This window comes from Narcine bancroftii, chromosome 3, assembly GCF_036971445.1.
Source record: "Narcine bancroftii isolate sNarBan1 chromosome 3, sNarBan1.hap1, whole genome shotgun sequence".
In the NCBI taxonomy this organism is placed as follows: Eukaryota; Metazoa; Chordata; class Chondrichthyes; order Torpediniformes; family Narcinidae; genus Narcine; species Narcine bancroftii.
Window position 1 is genome coordinate 265491186 of NC_091471.1, and position 24194 is coordinate 265515379.

Sequence of the window (24194 nt, forward strand, 5' to 3'; positions counted from 1 at the left end):
AGAATAATTCTCATCATAATTAAGAAAAAACACCAAATTTATGTCCAACAGATCAGAAACACTCTTCAGGAGGCAGGTGTGGATGTGTCAATGACGAGTGTCTGCAGAAGACTTCATGATCAGAAATACAGAGGCTACACTGCAAGATGGAAAAGGTGGTATGCTTTGGATCTTGGTCAGTTCCTTTACACCTCCACACTTTGCTTTTGCCATCACTCTGATGCAGGTTAATCATGTTCTCATCTGTCCACAAGACCTTTTTCTAGAATTCCCTTTTACATACTTGTAATCTGGCTATCGTTTCTGTGGCTAACTAGTGGCTTGTATCTTGCAGTGTAGCCTCGGTGTTTCTGTTCATGAAATCTTCTGAATGCACAGTCATTAACATATCCATTCCTGCCTCCTGAAGAGTTTTTCCGATCTGTCAGACATGTACTTGGAGATTTTTCTTTATTATGATCAGAATTCTGACAACAGCAGTAGAGATCCTCCTTGGAATACCAGTCCCTTTGTGATTATTGAGCTCACCAGTACATTCGTTCTTCTGAATGAGGTTCCAAACAGTTTATTTTGGTCATCCTAAGGTTTGGGCAGGGTCTCTTACTGTTTTATTCTTATTTTTTAGTCTCATAATGGCTTATTTGACATTCATTGGCACGACTTTAGTCCTCATGCAGAAAAATGGCAACAGACTCCAAAGGTGATCAAAAGCTTAGAAGCAAGCCTAACTTTCTTATACCTGCACCAATGAAGCAATGAAATATACCCAAGAACTCACAACACGTGTGAAGCCAGATGTCCCCAACATTATGGTTCCCTGAAATGAGGGGACTATGTGTAAAAAGAGCTGTAATTTCTACATGGTCAAACCAAAATGTATACAAATAACCTTGAAGAAAATCTGGAATGTCTACTTTAATTACATGTGAATTGTTTGATTAAAAATTAAAACTGTGGCAAATAAAGGAAAAAATAAGTGTCTTTGTCTCAAACATTATGGAGGGTCCTGTATTGCAAAATGCAAATGGCCACAGGGGATGTTAATGTCAGGAGTCGAGGCTTGACCTTAATCACTGATTTTGTGTGGTTGAGGACAGGGTGCATGTCTTTATCACCCTTTTGCCCAATGCAGGACAAACTTTCAACACTGATCAATGCCAGTCAATCCCATCACTTGACCTGCTTTTTGCTCATCCCTTGATGAAGGGCTCAGGCCCGAATCATTGGTTTTATTTCTTTGCTACATAAAGAACGTTGCATTACCTGCTGCGTCCCTCTAGCACTTGTATACTAAAATACAATCACACCGTCTGTAGGATTTATTGTTTAACTGGTTTAACAGTATAGGTTTAATTTTTTAATTATAGAAATGGGACTATCCAAGAGTCACATTACCAAAATAAACTCGTCTCCTCCCATGCACAAACAGCTAATTCATCTCTTTGCAATAACTGAGTTTTTAATCCTCAATCCATCGTACAAAGAAATTGGAGAAATAAGAAGCACATACATACTCGTGAAATACAAATTCTCCATAATCCTATGTTCAGAGAGGTGGATGAAAATTAAGCACATTCCAAGTCTTCTTTATTCAGCAATCAGTTTGGCTTTTGAATTAAACCCCACATGCACAAATTGAAAAAAAACACCCACAAAAGTTCTGGAGCTCTTACCAAATTGAATATCTCCTGAAACACTTAGAACTGTTGTAGGTTATTACAAGAACATACCTCAATAACTTGTGACAAGGAGTTGATCATTTGATCCACTTCTTCGTAAGCTTGCTTCCAGGTATAAATGGACTTTTCACCCTTCTGAGTCTGGTTTGACAGGAAACTAGCAATACCTGTTGTACTCCAGGAGGTTGAAATGAGCTGTAGATCAATGAGACTGGACACTGCAGGGTTCTTCAGTAGTTCCTGAAAAAGGAAAAGAACTCTTGATTTTTATTCTATAAATGTGGCTGATACATTTAAAGGCACTGTCGAATTGGGCAAAGTCTCCCACTTTTTCCATGTGGCAGAACTGGGCTGGTTAACATTTATCTTCATTGGAGAAACTCATGCAGGTAGCTCTCAGTGATGTGTAGGCTATATCCCATTAAAATTTAGCCCAGTGAAAGCCTGATTATGCCCTGTTTACAAACCTGCATGCTCCAGTAATTGACAAAACCAAGCTGCCTGTGATACATCCTTCATTCAATTAAAAAATTTTTTATGTATCTGAACAATTTGGCTCAGAGGGTTTAAAAAATTTTTTAATGTAATGACATAAACAACAATCAGTTTGCATCAGAAACTTCCCAAGCTATGGTGATCTGTTAAAATTATTTTAGCTAACTTTAGTCATAGAGAATAGCTTATTTACTCCACACCATCCCACATGCCCAACCAAAACAGCAAAAAGTTCCCAGATTCAAAATTATATATGGTGGAGTGCTCCTTGGATGTGCTCTTTACTGCACATCAGGACGTGAAGTAGCACAGTTACCCTCTCATGTTCTAATACAGAGGCAGGACTCTGGTTAGATGAGTCCAAAAGATGAGCAAAATCGAAACACAAACCTGCAGAAGATGAACTTCCTGGCTACTTTCCATAAAGGTCCAAATTTGCGGCCCAGTCTCATTCCATGCTCCCCGCACTTCTCTCAACAAACCCAGATCTTCAAATGTTCTGTTAAGCTGATTTTTGAAAAGAGCAAGAAAGGTGGAAGAGTATTAGACCTTCAGAGTTTAAAGCTTGCAGCTACTCACAAGTTACTATTTTCATATTCTTAATGATATCCTGGATTCATTCTTCACTGGCCATTTGTTCTACCATCCAAATAAAACAGCACCAATTAATATTTTTGGTAAGTATTTGTTCGAATACAAAGAAGACACGGCCTTACTTTTCATGCACTGCTAATATTTTATAGTAACGTTGTAAGATGGTTATAATATAAATGTTTACTCTGTGATTCTGCTGCAAACATCGAATTTCATGACTTGTTCATGACAACAAATCCTCATTATGATTCTTAAATTGACTATTTTATGATCATAGATCAATAAAAATAGCTACAGTCAAAAATGTTGATTCTTCACATGAGGAGTGTATGAAAACTATGTTGGTATGAAGAAGCACAGATACTCAGAGACCTTGCAGTACAAGTCCATGGCTTTCACAGGTGGAGAGGGTACTGAAAAAGTAGGGTACGTTTCTCTTCGCAGGCTGAGACGTTGGGGCATCAGGTTGCAAAATGTTGGTCAGCCCAATTCTGCTCACCACACCACCGAAAGGGTGTGGTAACATTAGAAAGAGTTCAGAAGAGATTCACCAAAACATTGCCTGAAATGGAGGACTGCAGTTATACAGAGAGTTTGGATTAAATAAGTTTAATCTCTCCATCATGGTCACCTTTGGCCCAATTTTATAAAATTACGGGGGATATAGATAGGCTAGATAGTCACAGTCCTTTTTCCTCAAGGTCAGAGAGTGTAGAACTAGCGGGCAGAGGTTTAAGGTGAGGGGGGAGAGATTTAAAGGAGATCTTTTACTACCTGGGGCGATGGTGGTTATCTGGAATTGAAGAGATAGTAGAATTTTTCTCACATTCATTCATACTCTGGAATGAATAAGTCGAAGTGATCTTTGCATTGTATAAAATGGACTTTGACAACCTCTTGGACGTAGATGGATAGGAGCTTAATCCATCCCAATGTCATCAGCCTAGATGGCCATTGTTGTTGGCAAGAGTGAATGTTAGCAAAATTACAAGCTAGTTGGTGCAAAAATTAGTTTGCCCAAGTGAAATAACTTCAAGTGACTCCACGTTCAAAGCAAACTGGATCTTTGAAATATTTGTATCTTGTTCTGGTTTTGCAGACACGGACTTCAATAACAGAGACATCAGTGAGAATGCATTCTGAAACATTAAGTACCTCTTTCATTATCCTCAGTGTAGCTGGAGTATCTGGAGTGTACAGAATTTTCCCCACAAAGAGTGGCTTGATTGCTCTCCACATGATCCGAGAGACTGGGTTAGATTCAAGGGTCTTAATCAGATCTTTACAGTAAGGCGCTGTGTAAAGCAAGGAAAAGGAGTTGGTTACATAGATCTCACATTCTCCTTTTTAAAATTTATCATTTGGTTCTGAGCTCTCATCCCCCATCATACAATGGTTTAAATATCTTTCATTGTTTCAAAGTTTTAAAACTTAAGTTGAACATACTATTGTTAAAATGAATTTTAAAAACTTGCAATTTAACATCATCTTTCACTATCTCAGGTAGCTGTTCATCCATTGAATGATTTTTGAAGTGTAATCTGTCATAAGGCAGAAAATGTAGCAGTAAATTGGTAGACGGCATGGTCTCATTACCAGAAAGTTACCAATGACCAAATTAATTGGAGAGATTGAGCTATAAATATTGGACAGATGTCAGGAAGAATTCCTCTGTAATATAGTGTCATGGTTAAAAAAAAAATTATACATCCATCCAATGTCATTTGTACAGTGTTACATTAAGCTATCATAGTTTAAAATCTTGACTTTTTTTAAATTTAGATTTTTAAAATTTAAACATACAGCACAATAACAGGCCTTTTCAGCCCACGAATCTGTGCCGGCCAATTTACACCCAATTAACCTACACCCACACAGTATGCTTTGAATGGTGGGAGAAAACTTGAGCCCCTGGGGGAAACCCACAGAGACACAGGAATAAAGTACAAACTCCTTACAGACAGCACAGGATTTGAACCCTGGTCCCGATCGCTGGTGCTGTTACAGCACTGTGCTAACCGCTTCACCAACCATGCCACCCACATATACTTTGAGCAGCCACCCACTTAATCATGAGTCTTTGGATCTTTTTTTCTCAAAGAGCAGTGGAATCAGAGTCTGAATATTTATTAAGGCAAGATAGATTTTTGCTAAGCTCGGGGAACGAGGTTACAAGAGGTGGGTCAAGGTAGCTGGGAATGCACATTTGAGTGATATTCAGATCACCACAATCTCATTGAATGGTGCAGGTTCAAAGTTCTGATATACCTTTTAATTGTCACGTATATATTTGTAATACATGTTATATTTCAACTTTTGTCTGTCACAAGGCAAATAAAGAGTTGCCATGCCATTGTCTGGCACCCAGGAGAAAGAGAATTAAAAGATAGTCCCTTCAGGGGCACTGAATTGGACCTATGGATTCACCTCCAGCACTCCTACAGCCACACAGACTCCAGATCAAACCACTGGCAGAAACACAAACGCTGGAGGAACTCAGCCCGTCTCGCAGCATCCACAGGATGCAAAGATGCTTTATCAGCTTTTCAGGCCTGTGTCCTTCCTGAGTTCCAGATCCAATCCTCCGATTATGATCAGGAAGCTTTCTGCACCCAAAGCCCTTTGGGAGTCCTTCTTGCCCTCAGCAGCCTCTCGAATCCCGGTTCCAATACCTGGTTCCCATGAGCCAGTTTTCAGCAGTTTACAGCTCGTGTGAGTAATTCAGCCACAGAGTCCCTCACTGGTCATCTACAGTGCTCATCTTCCCCTTCTAAACATGAAGTGCTCTCCCTATGTCTGGTGGCCTGAGCTGGTCCACTGCTCCTCCAGACTCTGCAACCCTCGTAGGCACAGGAATAGTCACCTTGGGCTCCTCCTGCTCTAATGTGTATGTTTGTACATCACCAAGTCAGATTCCTGTGCAATCCAAGTTTCCTTCCTCAATTTGTCAAATTCCACCTTGCACCTATATGTTTTCTTATTTTACTTTCCGTGATCTCCTTTGATTTCAGGACTGTTCAACGTAAGTATGGATGAATCAACACTTACACGAGTTCATCTGACATTAAAATCAGAGTTAATCAAGAATTACCACATATTCACGCTCCTCTTTGGATGGTATTGCTGCTCATTTATACTAACCTTGCAATTTTTCTCCAATGAACTGACTCAGTAAACAGGCACATCACCAAGACTGTCATCTCCAATTTGTTGTGCAGCTGACCTTCTGTCACCACATAAACTCAATGTTGTCCACGCATCCTTGTGTTCTGAACCTCCATCCTCCTCAAAATGGTACGTTAGGTTCCCTAACACATATTACCCACTTTGCACTCCTGTTTCCCGAAATTGTATTCAACTTCCTAGCATCAACTCTCCACTTCTTCCTTGTATTGACACCCATCCAGACCATCTCTCTGCCAGGCTAAACGTTCTCATGTCGTACAACTTTGCTTTTGACTGCACTAATTCTCCAAAAAAAAAAAAAAAACAATCAAAACTCCTACAAATTAAAATTAGGTTTGTCTCTTTGTGGACCATTCCTAACATCATCTTTGCCTCACTACTGTATTAATAATTGTATCATTCCAGATCATTCCTCACATTTTGAATTGTAAAAAAAATTACACGTTGCCAAGTTCCACTGCTCTCAAATTCACCTGGTTCATGTTTCATGCTTCTATTCATTGTGCAAGAGATTGCTGTTCAGAGAACTATGGAACCTTATTGTTCCAGAACCAAAATTTGATCATGACCCTGGGTGTTGCCTGTGCAGAATTTGCATATTTTACTGGTGACGTTCTCTTCCCATAGTCACAAAGACACGCTGTTTGAATCTGGAAAACAGGATTTTTACTGCAATAGTTTTTGTTTTTCAAAAAAAAAATAGCTTCAGGATACTTCTGAACATTAGAGAAATCGATGACTATATGACATTTGCAAAGAACTTCTCATTTGTATTTTGAGTAAGGCTTGTTCTAGGGCTCCTCCAACTTCAAGTTTATTATCATCTGACTGTACATACACAACCATCGAGGGATTCAAACCAGGCGGTGGACAACTGGCGAGTGGCTCAAGAACGGCTGAACAAAAACCAGATTGGACCAAGAAAGAGCTACATAAAATAAGGGAGAAGGTACTTTATAAGTGGGATGAAAAACTGGTGCAATATAGAAGTTCACCAGTAATGCACCATCTACTCTACATTTGGAAGAAGATTCACGTAGAAAGGAAAAAAATAAATTACCAACTACCAAAATTATTATCGACGCAAAATCAACTAATCCCTTTCACAATAGATAACCTTTCCTTTAGAGAATGGGAGAGAAAAGGAATTAAAAGAATAGAAAATTGTTTTTTGAGAAATAATTTATTAACATTTGAACAAATGAAGTACAAATATGGAATAACTTATGGTACAATGTTTGCATACCACCAACTGAAAACCTACTTAAAGGACAAATTTGGAAGCAAACTGCGATTACCAGAAGGAACCAACTTTGAATATGTGATTACAGACACAATGATAATTAAAAGATTTATAACAAACATGTACATCAAGTTGCAAGAGAAAGAAAATGATGAAATAAGCTATAAACCCAAAAGTGGGAAAAAGATCTAAACATAAAAATAAAAAATGAAATATGGGAAAAATTATGCTCCAGAACTATGAAAAATATAATAAATACGAGGTTACGCATGATACAATATAATTGGTTACACAGGCTATATACCACGCCCCAAAAGTTAAATAAATGGGACCCAACAGTATCAGATAGATGTTTTCGCTGCAAGAAGGAAACGGGAACAACAGTACATGCAATTTGGGGATGTGAGAAAGTGAAAAAATTTTGGGAAGATCTAAACCAGGCATTAAATAAACTCACAAAAAGCAACATATCAAAAAATCCAGAGATCTTTCTTCTAAGTAATATAAGAAGAATTAGGCCTTAAACTGGATGAAGCGCAAAAAAGATTTATTTTGATAGCCTTAGCTGTAACAAAAAAATGTATAATGTCAACTTGGAAATCAGAAGAGAGCTTGAGAGTACAGCAATGGTACATAGAAATTAATAAATGTATTCCATTGGAAAAAATAACATAAAATTAAAAAAATAAAGTCACATTATTTGAACAAATTTGGGAACCATACATGGAACACAACAGAGAGGGCCTACCGCAGACCTCCACCACCTAAAATGATAGAATGAGAAGACGATGAAATGAACTGACCCAGTGTGTAAAAGTAGATGACACAATTTTCTTGTTTATTTTAAACCCATTTGTTTATTGTATTGTATATGTTGAACTTTTAATGGGTTTGGAGGGGGGTGAGAAGGAGGGAGGGAAGGGAGGGGGGTGAGGAGGGAGGGAAGGGAGGGAGGAAAAAAGGGGAGAAAATGACACTATGTATATTCAAGAGGGAAATGTGTATTTTGATTAATATGGTTCATAGTGTGAAAAATTTAAAAAAAATTTTAAAAACGGCTGAACAGGTCCCAGGTATTAGAACCGGGATGCGAGAGGGTGCCGTTGCAGTTTTCCTGATCATGTCGGAGGTTCTGATCTGGAGCTCGGGCTGCTGATGGTTTGGACTGGGCTTTGTGGCTGTGGGGGCTGCGGCAGCACTGGAGGCGAATCCACGGATACTTGGGGACTCTAAAGGCTTCACTTTCTCTGACTGTTCGAGATGCTTCAGGCAATTTCTGCTGGCGGTGTATCTGTCCGCCTTACAGCAGACAAAAACAAATTACATGTAATAGTGCACTGGCTTTATTACATGACAATGCAGGAATCTTGAACAGCGTTTCTCTGGACCACAGGGCATAAGCATACATAATACGCAGTACACAATAATCACATATGTGAATTTAAAATAAAATTATACAAATATTTTGGGATGATTTTCTTGGTTACAGGATACTGTTCACAGCCTGCGGGAAGAAGCCATTTCCCAATTCTGTGCTCCTGTACCTCCTTGATGATTGTGAGTGTATTGATAAATATGGATCCACATAATATGTATGTGCTCATATTTACTATCCTGGTGAATTATTAGCATGGCCTGCTGCTGTTGATGTCTGTTCACATCTCTTCCTCCTGGATTGCACCGAGCAGCCGCGCTTGCAGCCCAGACAGCTGGAAAGAGAGCATCTCGGATCCGGGGGGGTGGGACGAGGGCAGGAAGGAGTCGGACCAGGATTCGGTTATAGATGGAGTTCCCTCCTCCCGGGGGTGGATCTGCAGGTTCAAACCACCTGCTGCATCGCAGGTTTTGCCCCTTCAGGCAAAGGCTAGGAGAAGGCAACTCTGACTTCAAATCCCTGGGCTCGGCTAACCCAGCCGTCAGTACCTGGAAAGGGCCCCAGCTATGGGCAAATAGCACATCAGTCTGGTAGCAGTGACAGAGAGCAGGAAACAGTTTCCCTAGCGGTCTGCAGCAGCAGAAAGATCTGTAAGGACAATGGCCAGCAAACACTGTCTTGGAACAGATCCGTGTCTCTCTGGCTGACGTGCCTCACTCTCCACCAGGCCCAGTGGCGTGGGACCCAGGGCGAGGTGTTTGTGCTGGGCAAGCACTCACCTCCAAGCCCTTGCCCCAGCACACGGTGCCTAAAGCTCCATGGAAAACAGAACAAAAGTTCTGTGAGGACAGAAGAGCTACAAGGCACCGTGTTGATCTTCGCTTGCGAAGGGATGGGCCATGATGATTGCTGCTGGCAATAAATTCTAGCCCAACAGATCTCCTCATTCGAAAGCTCAGTTTACAGAATGATTTTGCACTCACGTGTTGAATTGTCAAAGGTGATCTTTCCATCTTTTGTACTGTTCCTGCCAAACAAGGCTTTGTAGTCATCATCCTCATACCAGTTCAGTGAAGGGATGCGTAGGCCACCTCCATCTGGATGGCCACAAACAATTTTTGATAATGCTTGAAACATCATTTTTGGTGATCCAGTTGTGTTTGGATTTGTCAACCACCGAACCTCATCCCGGAATTCAGAAAAACTCGTCATGTTGGAAAGCTTGAGGAGCAACCACAAGAGATCAGAGAGAACACAAACAGGAGGTTTAGTGGCTTACATTAAAATGCTGGAGAAACTCAGCAAGTCACACAGCGTTTTTTTTGTAGCAAATATACTCAACCATTTCAGGGGGTCTGAGCCCTTCATCAATGTATGAGCAAAAAGCAGGTGGGCGCCTGAACAAAATGGTGGCAGGAGGGGCATCGATAAATTCTTATTGCCTCTCAGTAATTGACAAGATCCTCTTATTGGACAGTTAGTATCAATGATTATTAACTGATTATTTGTTAACTGATTATTTGGAGGGATACTTTCTTTTGGTTTTAAATAACCTGTTTGAGCAGCACTTTTTTTTTAATGAAATCAGTCATGTTCTGATAGAAATAAAAATTTCTTGACTACTGCAAATGTTCAATTTAATCATATAGGGCATTACATTAACAGACCCAGTGTTCTTAATTGCATGTGACAGAGGTGGATAAGGGTGGGTGGGCACAAGAGAAAAAAAAGCTGAAAAGTGATAGGGAAGAGGATAACTCTGAATGGAGAGGGAATGGGGGGTGGAGAGCAGGAGAAAAAGAGACAGATGGGGTCTGGAGTGGATGTTGTATTGTAGGAAAACATAAGGGGATAATGTTTGCAGTGCAGGAAATATACAGCTTTGGAAAAAAAGGACCCATTTCAAGGCAATTAGTTAATATCTGATGTTAGTCCTAAAATTGCCCAATGCCAGTTTGAATTCCTGTTGCTATGGCTTGCAAAACAATGTTCCAAAATTACCTTCCATGACCTCAGATATTCCTTAATATGCTCCCTTTAAGGGCAAAAAGCCAGTGTATTTTTAGTTGTCAATTATTCTGGTCCTCTCAGATGATACCATTTGCCTCGACTCCACCTCCACATTTTGACATCCTATAGCTGATACCGGATAAAGTACTCGAGTTGTGTCATGCCCATCAAATTGTATTTAATCTTCCTACCCATTTATGGGGTTTATAAAAACCTTTTCTGTTCCTAAAGTGCTACAAATAGAAATCCTGCATTTGCCATCTTAAATCCAATGAACACTGAATTACATTAGGATTTAGAAAATATCTCTCGTAGACTATCTGGTCACATGCGACCCCAAATTAATTTTGTTCAAAAATTCTCTTTTGCTACTTTCCCTAAAACTAAGTGTTGGCCCCAGAATTCTTGCAGTCATAAGCTATTTCCTTCTGTGTCCTCACAGTCTTCCATTGACAGATTATCATAATTTTATTTACAGATTAAAAAGCAAATTTTCAAATGATCCTTCCAAAATTCACAAGGCCACAGGAAGAAAATATCAGCCAAACAGTTCATTTTCTGTCCAGGTATCTCTTATCCATTGGCTTTCAGTGCACACGCCATTTAGAGAATGGACTTCACACCATGGACTCTACTCATCTACAATCTCAATGAAAAATCGTACAGAATTTTCAGTCTGAGAACTCGTTCACTTTTAGAGTGCCCAACAGCTAGAAGAATGATCAGAGTACACACACAGCAGTTCATGCTGTTGTAAGAGCATGGAAGAATTGAATTACGTTATTGTCATGTGTACTGAGGTACAGTGAGAAGCTTTGTGCTATCCAGGCAAATGAACCCATAACCCAAGTAAAGCAGACAGTGCAATAACAAAAGTGCAGGGTATAGCATTACAATGAGTTAAAAGGTCTAGACCAGTGGTTTTTCAGTCTTTTTCTTTCCACTCATATACCACCTTAAGTAATCCCTTACTAATCACAAAACACCTCTGGCATAGGGATTAGTAAAGGTGGTATGAGAGTGTAAAGACAAAGTGTAAGATATTGAAAAAAGTACACTTAAAATTAAAATGGCATCATATTTTACTGATGAGAGGTTCATTTATGAGTCTGATAACAGAAGAAGGGATTTTAGTAGCAGGTTACAAAGAAACAATCGTTTAAACAAAAAAAATAACATGGAATGTTTCTACAGTCTGGCAAGAATATCCTGATGGAAATAAGTGACATCTGCTGCTCCAACAAGAGAGCATGGTGAGAAGTATTTTGTTACTGGCTGTTAAAAGACATCATCTCCCACAGTCTGGACTCAATCCTATCTGGAAATGCACTGGGCTGCACACGGTCACCAGCTTTCTCTCTTCAGAAAGGGGCAACATTGCTTTCCCTTACCAATAACTGAACATCTAGTTTTGCAACACCTGAAATGGAAGATGTATCATATATGAAAATAATTTAATTTCCTTAGGGTTTTATAAATCAATGAATCAACCGACTCAAACACTGGGACTTGCTTTTTGCTCACTGGACTAACTTATTCATTCATTGCTTCACACATTAGCGGATCTCCTTTGTTTCACATCAACTCAATCACTACAGATCTGATTGAAGATGTTATTTTCTCGTTGTTTGGGGAAGTCACCAGAGTATTTTAAATGTAGCATAATTCAACAATTTGATTCAGGACTAAGTACTGATTTTAAATGAAAAAACTCTAAAGATCCTGCAATTATTTCAAGAGCTTTTGAGAGATGAATTAAAATGATGACAATTTTGCAAGTTAAACTCCTCAATATTTTAAAAGGTGACATGCATCCAAATTAAACCTCAAATTATTCTTCAGACCAATTAATGCATTATACACAGTTAAATTGCATTCATTTTTTGTAGTACTATTTGTTTGCAAATAAAGTATGAATCACCTTTGTTTGTAAATCACTCAACACCTGTAAGAACCATTAATGAACATATTATTTAGATGTATTGGGAGAAACTATACAAATTTTTATGAGTTTATTACTATGTGTAATCATTGTGTGCCCATGGAATACATCTCTGAAAGTAGGATTTCAATCTTTCAGGATTCACAAGATGAAGGAACAGAAGTAAGCCATTTGGCCCATCACGTCTGCTCTGACACTCCACTATAAGCTAAGCCATTCAGTTCCAGGACTGCCTTGATTTCACCGAGAATTAGATAAAAATTAATCTCTGGAAACAGATTGATGATTTCATAGTTTTGCGTTTTAAAGATACTCATGTTCCGAATGTCCTCAAGATATTGAGTGCCTGAAATGTTTTCACTATAGTACAGCAAAATGCCACTCATGCAATTTAAACCACAAGTCTTATTATTTACCTCGATGGATGTCACATCTGCTCTTGCTGCCAGGGTCAGGGATGAGTGATGACATACAGATCAGGAGTGATGAAAGCCCTAGTAATCTTGGATTAGTCTGGCCATCAAGATAACAAGAGTTAAAATGCCAGACAGAATTAAAAATAGAGTGGAGCAGAAGGTCGCAGCTGCAGGGACCACAGATTTGAGCCTGACCAGTGGTACTGCCTGTGCAGAGCATGTATGTTCTGCTGATGCTCCAGTTTCCTCCCACACCCCAGAGATGTGTGGGTTAGTAGGTCATGTGGCTACTGTAAATCATTTCACAGGGTGGGAAGATCAGGGTGGATTGATGAGTACCTGAGAATAAGATGCAGGGAAATGGGTGGGAGGATGAAACTGATGGCAATGCTCTGGCAGATAGTGTACACCGATATGCCAAATGACCTCCTTCAAGGTCATGTGAAAATACAAGAAATATGAGGAAACAAAATCAATCCTTTTCAAGTCAACAAGAGGAAAGCGGATCCTGTTTAGCTACTACGCTTTAGCAATGTAATTTTATTATGCTGAAAGGAATTGAGTAACAGCACAATTCTTTCCAATCTGGCTGAAGAGAGAATGTGTTTAAGTGGATTAAATAGAAAACAATGCCTTCATACATCCTATTCCAAGAAACAAACCTTTTCTTGAAAGGGTCACTAAAATAGTTTATTGTTTCATAGCATCTATTTTGGCTTCAATCTCCGTTCCAAAAATCTTGTGAAAATTATATAGAAAAGAGAAATAAATTCAAACAGTAGCGTTAAAGCCATTTAAAAAAAAAACAAGTTTGCCTGGTTACAAATGCCCACAACAAACATTACATCATGGCTCAAGGCTGGATGCTAATGTTAAAATAAAAAAACAGGTGAATAATGAGGGACGTGGAAAAGCAAGATTAATGCTACTGAATTAAAATGAGCCTCAAAGTGTTGAACTCTAATTTAATCAGCCTATTTGGAAAAAAACAAAACAAAAAGCTTTATTTTGTCAACTTTCTCCCCGATCACATACCTCCTGAAGGTCTCGATGGACAATTTCAGTTAAAGGCTGTCCTGCAGTGCATCTGACGAACTGTACACTTCAAGGACAATTAAGATTTAGGACTCTAGTAAAATACAGTCAGCACATTTTCTACCCTCAAAAGAACATAAGTAAAACAGCTGGAATTTGGTGTCACACTAAGGTACTTTTAATCTCTTTTACTGCTCACCATTTTTTCATTCCAATTTTATTTGTTGTTTTGAATCAAACTCAAATTCTCAGTCCCTCTCTGGATCTAAGTTTGTGGTCCCTGCATTGATAACATAAGCACGGGACAACTTGTACCTCTATGGATGTCCAATCTTTTTATTATTAATGGCTATCCACTAGCAGAAATGGGTAAAGACAAACAGAATTTATGTGACAAAATGCTGAGCATATGTCTGGAAAGTTAAATATACGGCAAGTAGGACACATCATTAGGGCTTGGGAGATTTCCAAATTGCGAGCCATCAAATCTTTATGTCTTTGGAAATTAATGTTAATTGGGTAACGAATGAGGAAAAAAAAATGGCTCACAGAACACGGGAAAAACATGCCTCTAAAAAGAATGAGAGAACTATATTAAAAATGATCTTCTATTTTTATTAATGATCTCATGACATCTGTAAGTCAGAAAAAAAATTCTCAGCCTCTAAAGATTGTTCAGTTGTTGCTTTATTTTAGTCATTTGGTGGTCACGTTGAACTTACCTGTTGAACAAGAGATCCAGTATGGTGTAAAATATTGTTCAGGGCATTAGTTGCATCAAGTATGTTCTCAGCTCTAAATGTAACCCTTTCCTGCAGAGATACAACAGATTGGAGGCTAGTATATGTGCTAACTATACCATTAAATGAAAATAAATAAATAAATTTAAACCCTTACTCAGTTTTGACCACCTCAAGATTATGAAAACAACACTCAATGAAATGCAAAAATATCATTTGTTTCGGCTCGCTTAAAAAAAATGTAAAATCATTACTAGGAGTGGATTTCTTTATCCTCCTCGCAAACATCGTAAGAGTAGGAAACAATTGTTCACAGTCTACAACTACAGTATATTTGCGTCTGTGGGAAACTTGTACTTACATTTTGCAATAAAAATAACATAGGTGGGACTTGAATTGTCCACTGACTGTCCAGTGTTGTATTGAGAGAAGGCTGAAGAGTTAGAGGAGTGACCCTTCAGAAAGATGTCAATCAGGATACTTTTCACTTTGTTAAACTGGATGGAATTAGTACATGGGAGGGTCTTGGACCAGGGCCACCATCTCAGAATAAAAACACGGCCCTTTAGAACAGAGCAGATCCACACCACCCAGCACACGCTCTGTTTTCACTGCTACCATCAGGAAAGAGGTCTCTGTGCCACAAGACCCACACCACCAGGTTCAGGAACAAGTGCTCCCCCTCCACCATCAGACTCCTCAACGAGAAACTCAATCAGGGACTCATTTAAGAACTCTTCCTTTTGCACTTTTTATTGCTTTTTTTCCTCTTTATATTGCACTTTACTTTTAAAAAAAAAATTGTTTACATGTATGCTCTGAGGACATTTTGTTTGCACTTCCAATAAGAGGTAATTCTGCCTCGCCTGCAGGGGAAAAGAAAGTTTCAGAGTTGTACGTGATGTCGTGCGTACTCCGACAGTGAATCTGAAATCTGAAACAGAGAGGAGGAGAAATTTCTTCAGCCAGAATGTCGTCCATCTGTGGAAATCAATGTCAGATGAGGCTGTGGTCATCATCAGGCATATTTAAAGTGAAGACTGACAGGTTCTTGATTAGTAACAGCATCAAAGGTTATGGGGAGAAGATGGAAGAATGGAGTTGAGGAAAAATGCATTAGTTATGATTTGAATGGCAGAATCTACCCAATGGTGCTGAATTAGACCATTCAGCCTAATGTCTTATAGCTGCAACAACATCATTAATGAAAATTCGGATGCACAATATAGTGATTTTGAGTATTTTTATGCAATGCTCTTGCTGAAGTGTCAGAATAAAAGCTGGAGTTGTGCAGTACAAAACATTAAACCATCTCTGTAAATATTCTATAATCAGGTTTTAAGTGAAATTACTGTACACAAGTAACAAAGTTAACACAATCAAAAACTAACTCAAATCATGCCAACCAGATTATTTAAAAGTAAGACGCAAACTAACCGCCAAGAGTTTGGAAAAGTTGATTTCCGAGATGAAAATAGTTGTTGCTTTTTGCAGTGTCTCCCCTGGTAAGGCACACAGATTCTCTCTCAAACGGTGGAATGCCTTCTTGTTCTTTACAACTAGAAAACTGGAGTGATCAGATACGTTGCAAACAACCTCTTTTAAACTTGTCCTTCGACCAGCAAATGATATCTTTAAAAAAAATTCAAACACAGGTTGACCAAAGTTAAATGCCTCATTGCAGAAGCTAAATGGTGAAAATCCTTGTGTTTTAGTTCTACTGTCTGACTAATACCAATTACATGTAATCTTGGCTTTTGCTCCATATCTCTAATTGCTTCATTGATCAATTCTTATTGCCTCTCAGTAATTGATGAGATCCTCTTATTGGACAGTTAATATCAATAAATGGTGTCAACTGATTGCTTGGAGGGATATTTTCTTTTGGTTTTGAATAACCTGTTTGAGCAGCACATTTTTTTGGGGTGAAATCAGTCATGTCTGATAGAAATAAAAATTTCTTGATCACTGCAAATGTTCAATTTAATCATATAGGGCATTACATTAACAGACCCAGTACTCTTAATTGCATGCAGCAGGGTTTGTGAAAATGGTTGTTGGGCCGAGTTTATTCGAATCAACGGTGCTTAATAAACATCATGAAACAGCATTAAGAGAGAAATGGACTGTGCTGCGCATGGTCCAGCAGAACCCAAATATGGACCCTCTAAAAATGACAATAACCGTCACAAGAAAAAAGATTTGCAAATTTAATCCAACATCGAATATTCCACTGCCTTCTGTTTGCCACCTCCCAATCCAAACCCAGGAACCTTGACATTGTAAGGCTCACTGTAAAGTTATTACATGGGGAAAGTTTCAACGGAGAGTAGGGAAGGTCCAGCAGAATTTCAGAACCATTGTCTCTAACACAAACAGAGCCCAGGATATCCTTGGTCAAGAGGCCATTTCTCTGTGGCACAAGGAAGTTGGCAAGTTATTCTATCCTAAAAGGCTGGATTCAGCTGAGATCCAAACCTACCATTTTAGAGGGTTTTTTTTAATTGATGAGTATCAATAAAGAACAGGACCCTTGAATGATTTGTTCTATTCAGGCTAAATGTACAACTCTCATTGCTTCCAGAATATCTATCTGATCAAAAGGGGATTGGGACTTTCAGACTGATTAGCTATTCCCCCTCCCCATACAACACAAATACTATATTCTATTCACTCCATCACATCCTCCATGTATCAGATGATCAACAATACCATCAGCAAGTTGGCCACAATTATTTATTTTATTACCTGCTCAAGATTTATCTTTGCTGTCATCAAGTCATTAACCACATCTTTAGGAAGTGATGCATTGTTCACAAGGAATTGGGACAGCGTCTGATTTTCCTGCAAGTACTCCCATACTGGCAGACCTAATGAGGAGTCAAAAGGTCAATTAATGTCCTGGCTATATGATGATTAAAACTTGAAATCATTTACTTTCTTGTATTATTCCAGAAGCCCATTTAGTAATTGTCAATCCTGCGAATGGCAAGTCTACATGAAACAAATCTTAATTATTGCTTTACGAAGCCTGTTGAGGAAAGAAAGGAGAATAGTTATTTAGCAGTAAACCTAGGAAATACACAATAGCATTTAAAATTATGCACACCAAAGGTTTAAAGATTGGCCAGAGATTGTAACCAATTTTCTAAACCCTTTGCCGCACTACTCTGGATCATGTAAAAAAGTGCTTTATTGTCTGACAAGATTCCTCTCCACCACCGATCTTGCCCATCTTTATCTTGTCACAGGCCCTCTCCACCGCTAAACTTTCCCATCTTTATTAATAGTTTAGGGTGGTTCGGTTAGCATAGCAGTTAGTGCAACCCTATTACAGCCCCAGCAACCTGGGTACAAATCCTGCACCGTCTGTAAGGTGTTTATACGCTCTCCCTGTAACCTGTGAGAGTTTTCTCTGGGTGCTCCAGCTTCCTTCCATCTCCAAAATGTACAGGGTTGGTAGGTTTATTGGGTAGCACAGGTTTCATGGGTCAGAAGGGTCTTCTATTATGCTGTATCATTAGAATTTTTTAAAAAATGACAACATACCGAAACCAAAGTGGTGATGATTGGCCAATTCTCTATTAAATCATGAGCTTTGCCCCATACAACCTTTCACCTCTTGATCTTAAGTACCAATACTCCACCTTAAACATACTTCTTCCTTCCCCGATGACCTAATATCTTTCATTTTATCATTCTTTCTTGAGGCTTCACCCTTGTCAGCTCGTTATCTCCTGCAATATTTAGGCTCCAACCCTGCCACTGTCCCGTTCGCTTTATCCCTCTGGCAGGATTCAGCGCCATACAGAATGGAAAAAGGCCCTTCCCCCTTTCAAGACTATGCCAACCATCAACAACCCAAATTACACTCATCCTTTTTTTTTAAATTCTCCCCACATTCTCTTCAACTCCCCGTCCCCTACCCAGATTCCATCAGTTACCTGCACAACTGGGGCAATTGGCAATTAAATTACCAACCCATATATCTTGGGTGAGGGAAGAAATTGAAGCAGCTGGAGGAAATCCACATGGTTCCAGAGACAAAGATCAAACTCAATTTTGCTCCATTAGCTGCACTCTAATGCTACCTCAAGCATTAATTAATGCATTTTTTTAAATATATGAAACATCAGAAATGGCTCAAAACCAACCAAGGGAGATTTCCACCTTCACAGTATCATGGAAACAATGGCAGAAAGGTGGAATTCATTATCGAGCTAGTCAGTGAAATAAATTTGTGGGACATGGGTCTTGTTATTTACTGTCGACGCCCACTGAGAGAGACAATCCATACATGATGCTCGGCCACTTCAGAATATAGTGAAAAGACAACCACGTTGAGTCTCATTGTCCAGATCCAGATGACTATTTCTTTACACTAACACTATTAGAACAGCCAAAACATTCTGATACTACTGAGCCCAATTTGATATGTGATCATTAATTTTAAGATATCAAGCTTTACCAGCACTTTGATCAATCTGGTTTTTATTGGTCATAGTGAACATAGAACATAACAGGACAGTACAGGCCCTTCAGTCCTCAATGTTGAGCCAAATCATATATTCCTTTAAAAAAATACTTAACCCTTCTTACCTCGTAAATCTCTATTTTTCTTCCATTTATGTGCCTGCCTAAGAGTCTCTTAAATCCCCCTAATGTTTCAGTACCACCATCACTGGCAAGGTATTTCAGGCACCCACAACTCCCGATGTACCCTGGTGTACCCTAAACTTCCCTCCCTTCACTTTGTTCAGATGTCCTCTGGTATTTGCTATTCCTGTCCTGGAAACAAAGGCACTGGATGTCTACCCTATCTATGTCTCTCATAATCTTGTAGACCTCCAAGTCTCCTCTCATCCTTCTACACTCCATAAAGTCCCAACTCTGTTAACCTTGCCTCTCAAGACTTATTTTCCAATCCAGGCGCATCCTGGTAAATCTCCTCTGCACCTTCTCCATAGCTTTCACATCCTTCCTATAATGAGGTCAGAATTGAACACAATACTCCAAATGTTGTCTCACCAGATACTTGTAAAGCTGCAACATGACCTCTTGACTCCTGAACTCAGAGTCAAGCGGTGATGTTGCAACTCTACAAATTTCTGGTGAGACCACACTTAGAGTATTGTGTTCAGTTCTGGTCACCTCATTCACACAAGAAATTATGTTAATTTATTTATCCAGGTCAAGACAATTCTAATAATCTTAATAAATCCTGGTCTTTGGCTGGAAATAACAGCAAGTACATGTCTGAAATGTTTAACGAGAATAAACCTTCCATGGGCTTACAGAGACTACAGCACGTGGGTTTATGAACAACAGGACCATCATGACATGGAAAACATTCCCAAGTTTATGGGCACATATGTGTACCTCATGGTGAAACTCCATGAATATGAAATTTTTCTTTACTCAAACTGCATTATATTTGCATAACATGCCACTCGAATATAACACACCAGTAAAGTCAGCAAGATACCTTGCCTATATGAACATTAGTTAAGTTCAGGTTTATTGTCATGTATACCGATATCCAGTGATAGGTCATTTGTGATAGGTCATTATGTCATACATAAATATGACAGTACAGAGAGTGATCCCCTTCTATAATGTCCTGACACTACATCAACCAGAATCTCCCACATCAGCCCCACGCTGTCAAATTTGGACTCTAAGCATTGTAGCTGTTTTCCCTCTCTGATTTGGTATTCCGATGACAAATTCAGTCCATTGATGGAGATGAAATGAGGGAGGAAAAATTTCAAAACAGCACCAAGACCAGTAAGGAATGGAAGTAGATCAGTTCTTTAGCTCTGATATGTGTATTTCATGCCAATTGATTGAAAATCTCAGTGACAATAATAAACAATTCATAAATTGGGCTAGAAGCCAGAAAAAAGGATAGCTATTTTTAAAAATAAAATACACCTTTTTTTTAAAAAAAGAGATTTCCAGACAACCAGCTGAACACAAGTAGATTGAATGATGCAATAACTCAATCCTAATCTACAGAATCTGCTTCTATTATTTCAGTTCTGTGTCAAACATTTGCTTAAAAAAGGTAGTCCAAATAAAATTTCAGGAGATGTATTCTGCTGAGCATTTTTTTTGCAAACCAAATAGTCTGAAAAATGTAAACAAATTACAAATAGATGGATTTCTGCTAACACAGCTGAGTAGTAAGGAGAATGGAGAAATGTAGTCATTTAGATTTGATTTTAGCATTCATGTAGGTTAAAGTTCAACAAATGACTCCATCGCTCATTGCTTCTTCCCCATCTACCATTGATCATTTAAGATGTATTAAAAAAAACATATTCCCTGGTCTTGACAGTCGCCACAAAGCTAGAATCATTTCAAAAGCCCAGCTACCTCAACCTGGTCCAACCAGTGCAAAGGCCAAAAGACAGCCCAATTTAAGTCCATACACAAGGAGCTATGACTGTGGATTGGACCAGCTGTGGGGCTCTTCCCAGTTCAACTATCAGCCAGCTAACCACTTCTTTCTAGGTTTACACATGAGGAAGTCATTGAGTTACTGCACATCAAGTTTAAATTTATCACCTGATTATACATGTACAACCCACAAAACAGCCCCTCTCCAGACCATGGTGCACACACAAAAAAAACCCCACAATACACAGTACATAATGATTAACTAATTGGGATGACTACAGGATATTATTCACCATCACAGCCTGCCTGCAAGAAGAAGCTGCCAACTTCCCTGGCAGTCCTGATTTCTATGCTCCTGTACCTCCTTTTTTAAAATTTTTTTTTATTTTTCACACTATAAACCATATTGACCAAGATACATACAGACATTTTTCTTCTTAAATATATACAGTGTTGTATTTTCCCCCTTTTTCCCCCCTCCCTTCCCTCCCTCCCTTTCCCATTTATTTAAAGTTCAAACTATAAGATACGTTAAACCCGTTAAACAATGTTGTCACTTAATAAAAATAAACAAGAAATTTTACTGAGTCACTTCTTTTCATTATCTTCTCCTTCTGTCATTTTAGGTGGTGGAAGACCATGGTAGGATTTCTCTATTGTGTTTCATGTATGGCTCCCACATTTGTTCAAATATTGTAATGTTATTTCTTAAACTATATGTTATTTTTTCTAATGGAATACATTTATTCATTTCTATATACCATTGTTGTATTCTCAAGTTATCTTCTAAGTTCCAGGTTGACAAATACATTTTTTTGCTACAGCTAGGGCTATCATAACAAATCTTTTTTGTGCTCCATCCAAATCGAGTCCAAATTTTTTGTTTCTTATATGACTTAGAAGGAAGATATCTGGGTTTTTTGGCATATTGCTTTTTGTGATTTTATTTAATATCTGGTTTAGATCTTCCCAAAATTTTTCCATTTTCTCACATGTCCAAATTGCATGAATTGTTGTTCCCGTTTCCTTTTTACAGCGAAAACATCTGTCAGATACTGTTGGGTCCCATTTATTTAACTTTTGAGGTGTGATGTATAGCCTGTGTATCCAGTTATATTGCATCATGCGTAACCTCGTGTTTATTGTATTTCTCATAGTTCCGGAGCATAGCTTCTCCCATGTTTCATTCTTTATCTTTATGTTTAGATCTTGTTCCCATTTTTCTTTAGGTTTACCATTTGTTTCCTCGTTCTCCTTTTCTTGCAGTTTGATGTACATGTTTGTTACAAATTTTTAAATTATCATTGTGTCTGTAATCACATATTCAAAATTGCTTCCTTCTGGTAACCTCAAACAGTTTCCCAATTTGTCCTTCAAGTAGGTTTTCAGCTGGTAGTATGCAAACATTGTATCATGAGTTATATTATATTTATCCTTAATTTGTTCAAAGGATAATAGTTTATTTCCCGAAAAACAATTTTCTATTCTTTTGATCCCATTTCTCGCCCATTCTCTAAAGGAAAGGTTATCTATTGTGAAAGGGATTAGCTGATTTTGTGTCAATATTAGTTTTGGTAGTTGGTAATTTGTTTTATTCCTTTCTACATGAATCTTCTTCCAAATGTTGAGCAGATGATGCAATACCGGTGAATTCCTACGTTGTACCAATTTTTCATGCCATTTATATAGTATATGTTCAGGTATCTTCTCCCCTATTTTATCTAGTTCTAATCTGGTCCAATCTGGTTTTTCCCTTGTTTGATAAAAATCTGATAGGTATCTTAATTGTGCGGCTCTATAATAATTTTTAAAGTTTGGTAGTTGTAAGCCTCCTTGTTTGTACCATTCTGTTAATTTATCTAGTGCTATCCTCGGTTTCCCCCCCTTTCCATAAAAATTTCCTTATTATTTTCTTTAACTCCTTGAAGAATTTCTCTGTTAGGCGTATTGGTAATGACTGAAATAGGTATTGTATCCTTGGGAAAATGTTCATTTTAATACAGTTTATCCTTCCTATCAGTGTTAGAGGTAAGTCTTTCCAATGCTCTAAGTCGTCTTGTAATTTTTTCATTAATGGATGGTAATTAAGTTTATATAGATTGCCGAGGTTTTTATTTAGTTGTATACCTAGGTATCGCATTGCTTGCGTTTGCCATCTAAATGGCGATTCTTTCTTAAACTTTGAGAAATCCGCATTATTCATTGGCATTGCTTCACTTTTATTTGCGTTGATCTTGTACCCCGACACTTCTCCATATTCCTTCAATTTCCCATGTAATTCTTTTATTGATATTTCTGGTTCTGTTAAGTATATTATAACGTCATCTGCAAATAGACTGATTTTATATTCTTTCTCTTTTATTTTTATCCCTTTTATTTTATTTTCTGTTCTTATCAGTTCTACTAGTGGTTCTATAGCTAACGCGAACCGTGAGGGAGATAGTGGACATCCCTGCCTCATTGATCTGCTTAAGTTAAATTGTTTTGATATATATCCATTTACTGTCACTTTTGCCAATGGCCCCTTATATAATGCTTTAATCCAATTAATATATTTCTCTGGTAGGCTGAATTTTTGTAGTACTTTGAATAAATAATTCCATTCTACTCTGTCAAAGGCCTTCTCTGCATCTAAAGCAACTGCTACTGTTGGAGTTTTATTTCCTTCTACTGCATGAATTAAGTTAATAAATTTACAGATATTGTCTGTTGTTCGTCTTTTTTTAATAAATCCAGTTTGGTCTAGATTTACTATTTTTGGTACATAGTCGGCTAATCTGTTTGCTAATAGTTTAGCTATTATCTTATAATCTGTGTTAAGTAGAGATATTGGTCTATATGACGCTGGTGCAAGTGGATCTTTCCCTGTCTTTGGTATTACTGTAATTATTGCTGTTTTGCATGAATCTGGTATGCTTTGTGTTTTATCAATCTGGTTGATTACTTCCAGAAGGGGAGGAATTAATAAGTCTTTAAATGTTTTATAGAATTCTATTGGGAATCCATCCTCTCCTGGTGTTTTATTGTTCGGTAGTTTTTTTATTATCTCTTGTAATTCTTCTATTTCAAATGGTTTT

The 24194-nt window shown here is 38.2% G+C and overlaps 1 protein-coding gene across 1 annotated transcript in view; it reads right to left on the minus strand.

The window, feature by feature from the left end:
* The window catches only part of LOC138756825 (phospholipid-transporting ATPase ABCA1-like), a 142288-nt gene that overhangs the window by 68912 nt on the left and 49182 nt on the right, over positions 1-24194 (minus strand). The window contains exons 6-12 of the mRNA XM_069923215.1: positions 17464-17585; positions 16153-16347; positions 14698-14787; positions 9556-9793; positions 3924-4063; positions 2565-2681; positions 1731-1919 (exon numbers count right to left, since the gene is read on the minus strand). Coding sequence (XP_069779316.1) covers positions 1731-1919; positions 2565-2681; positions 3924-4063; positions 9556-9793; positions 14698-14787; positions 16153-16347; positions 17464-17585 — 1091 coding nt within the window. The remainder of the gene's footprint in view (positions 1-1730; positions 1920-2564; positions 2682-3923; positions 4064-9555; positions 9794-14697; positions 14788-16152; positions 16348-17463; positions 17586-24194) is intronic.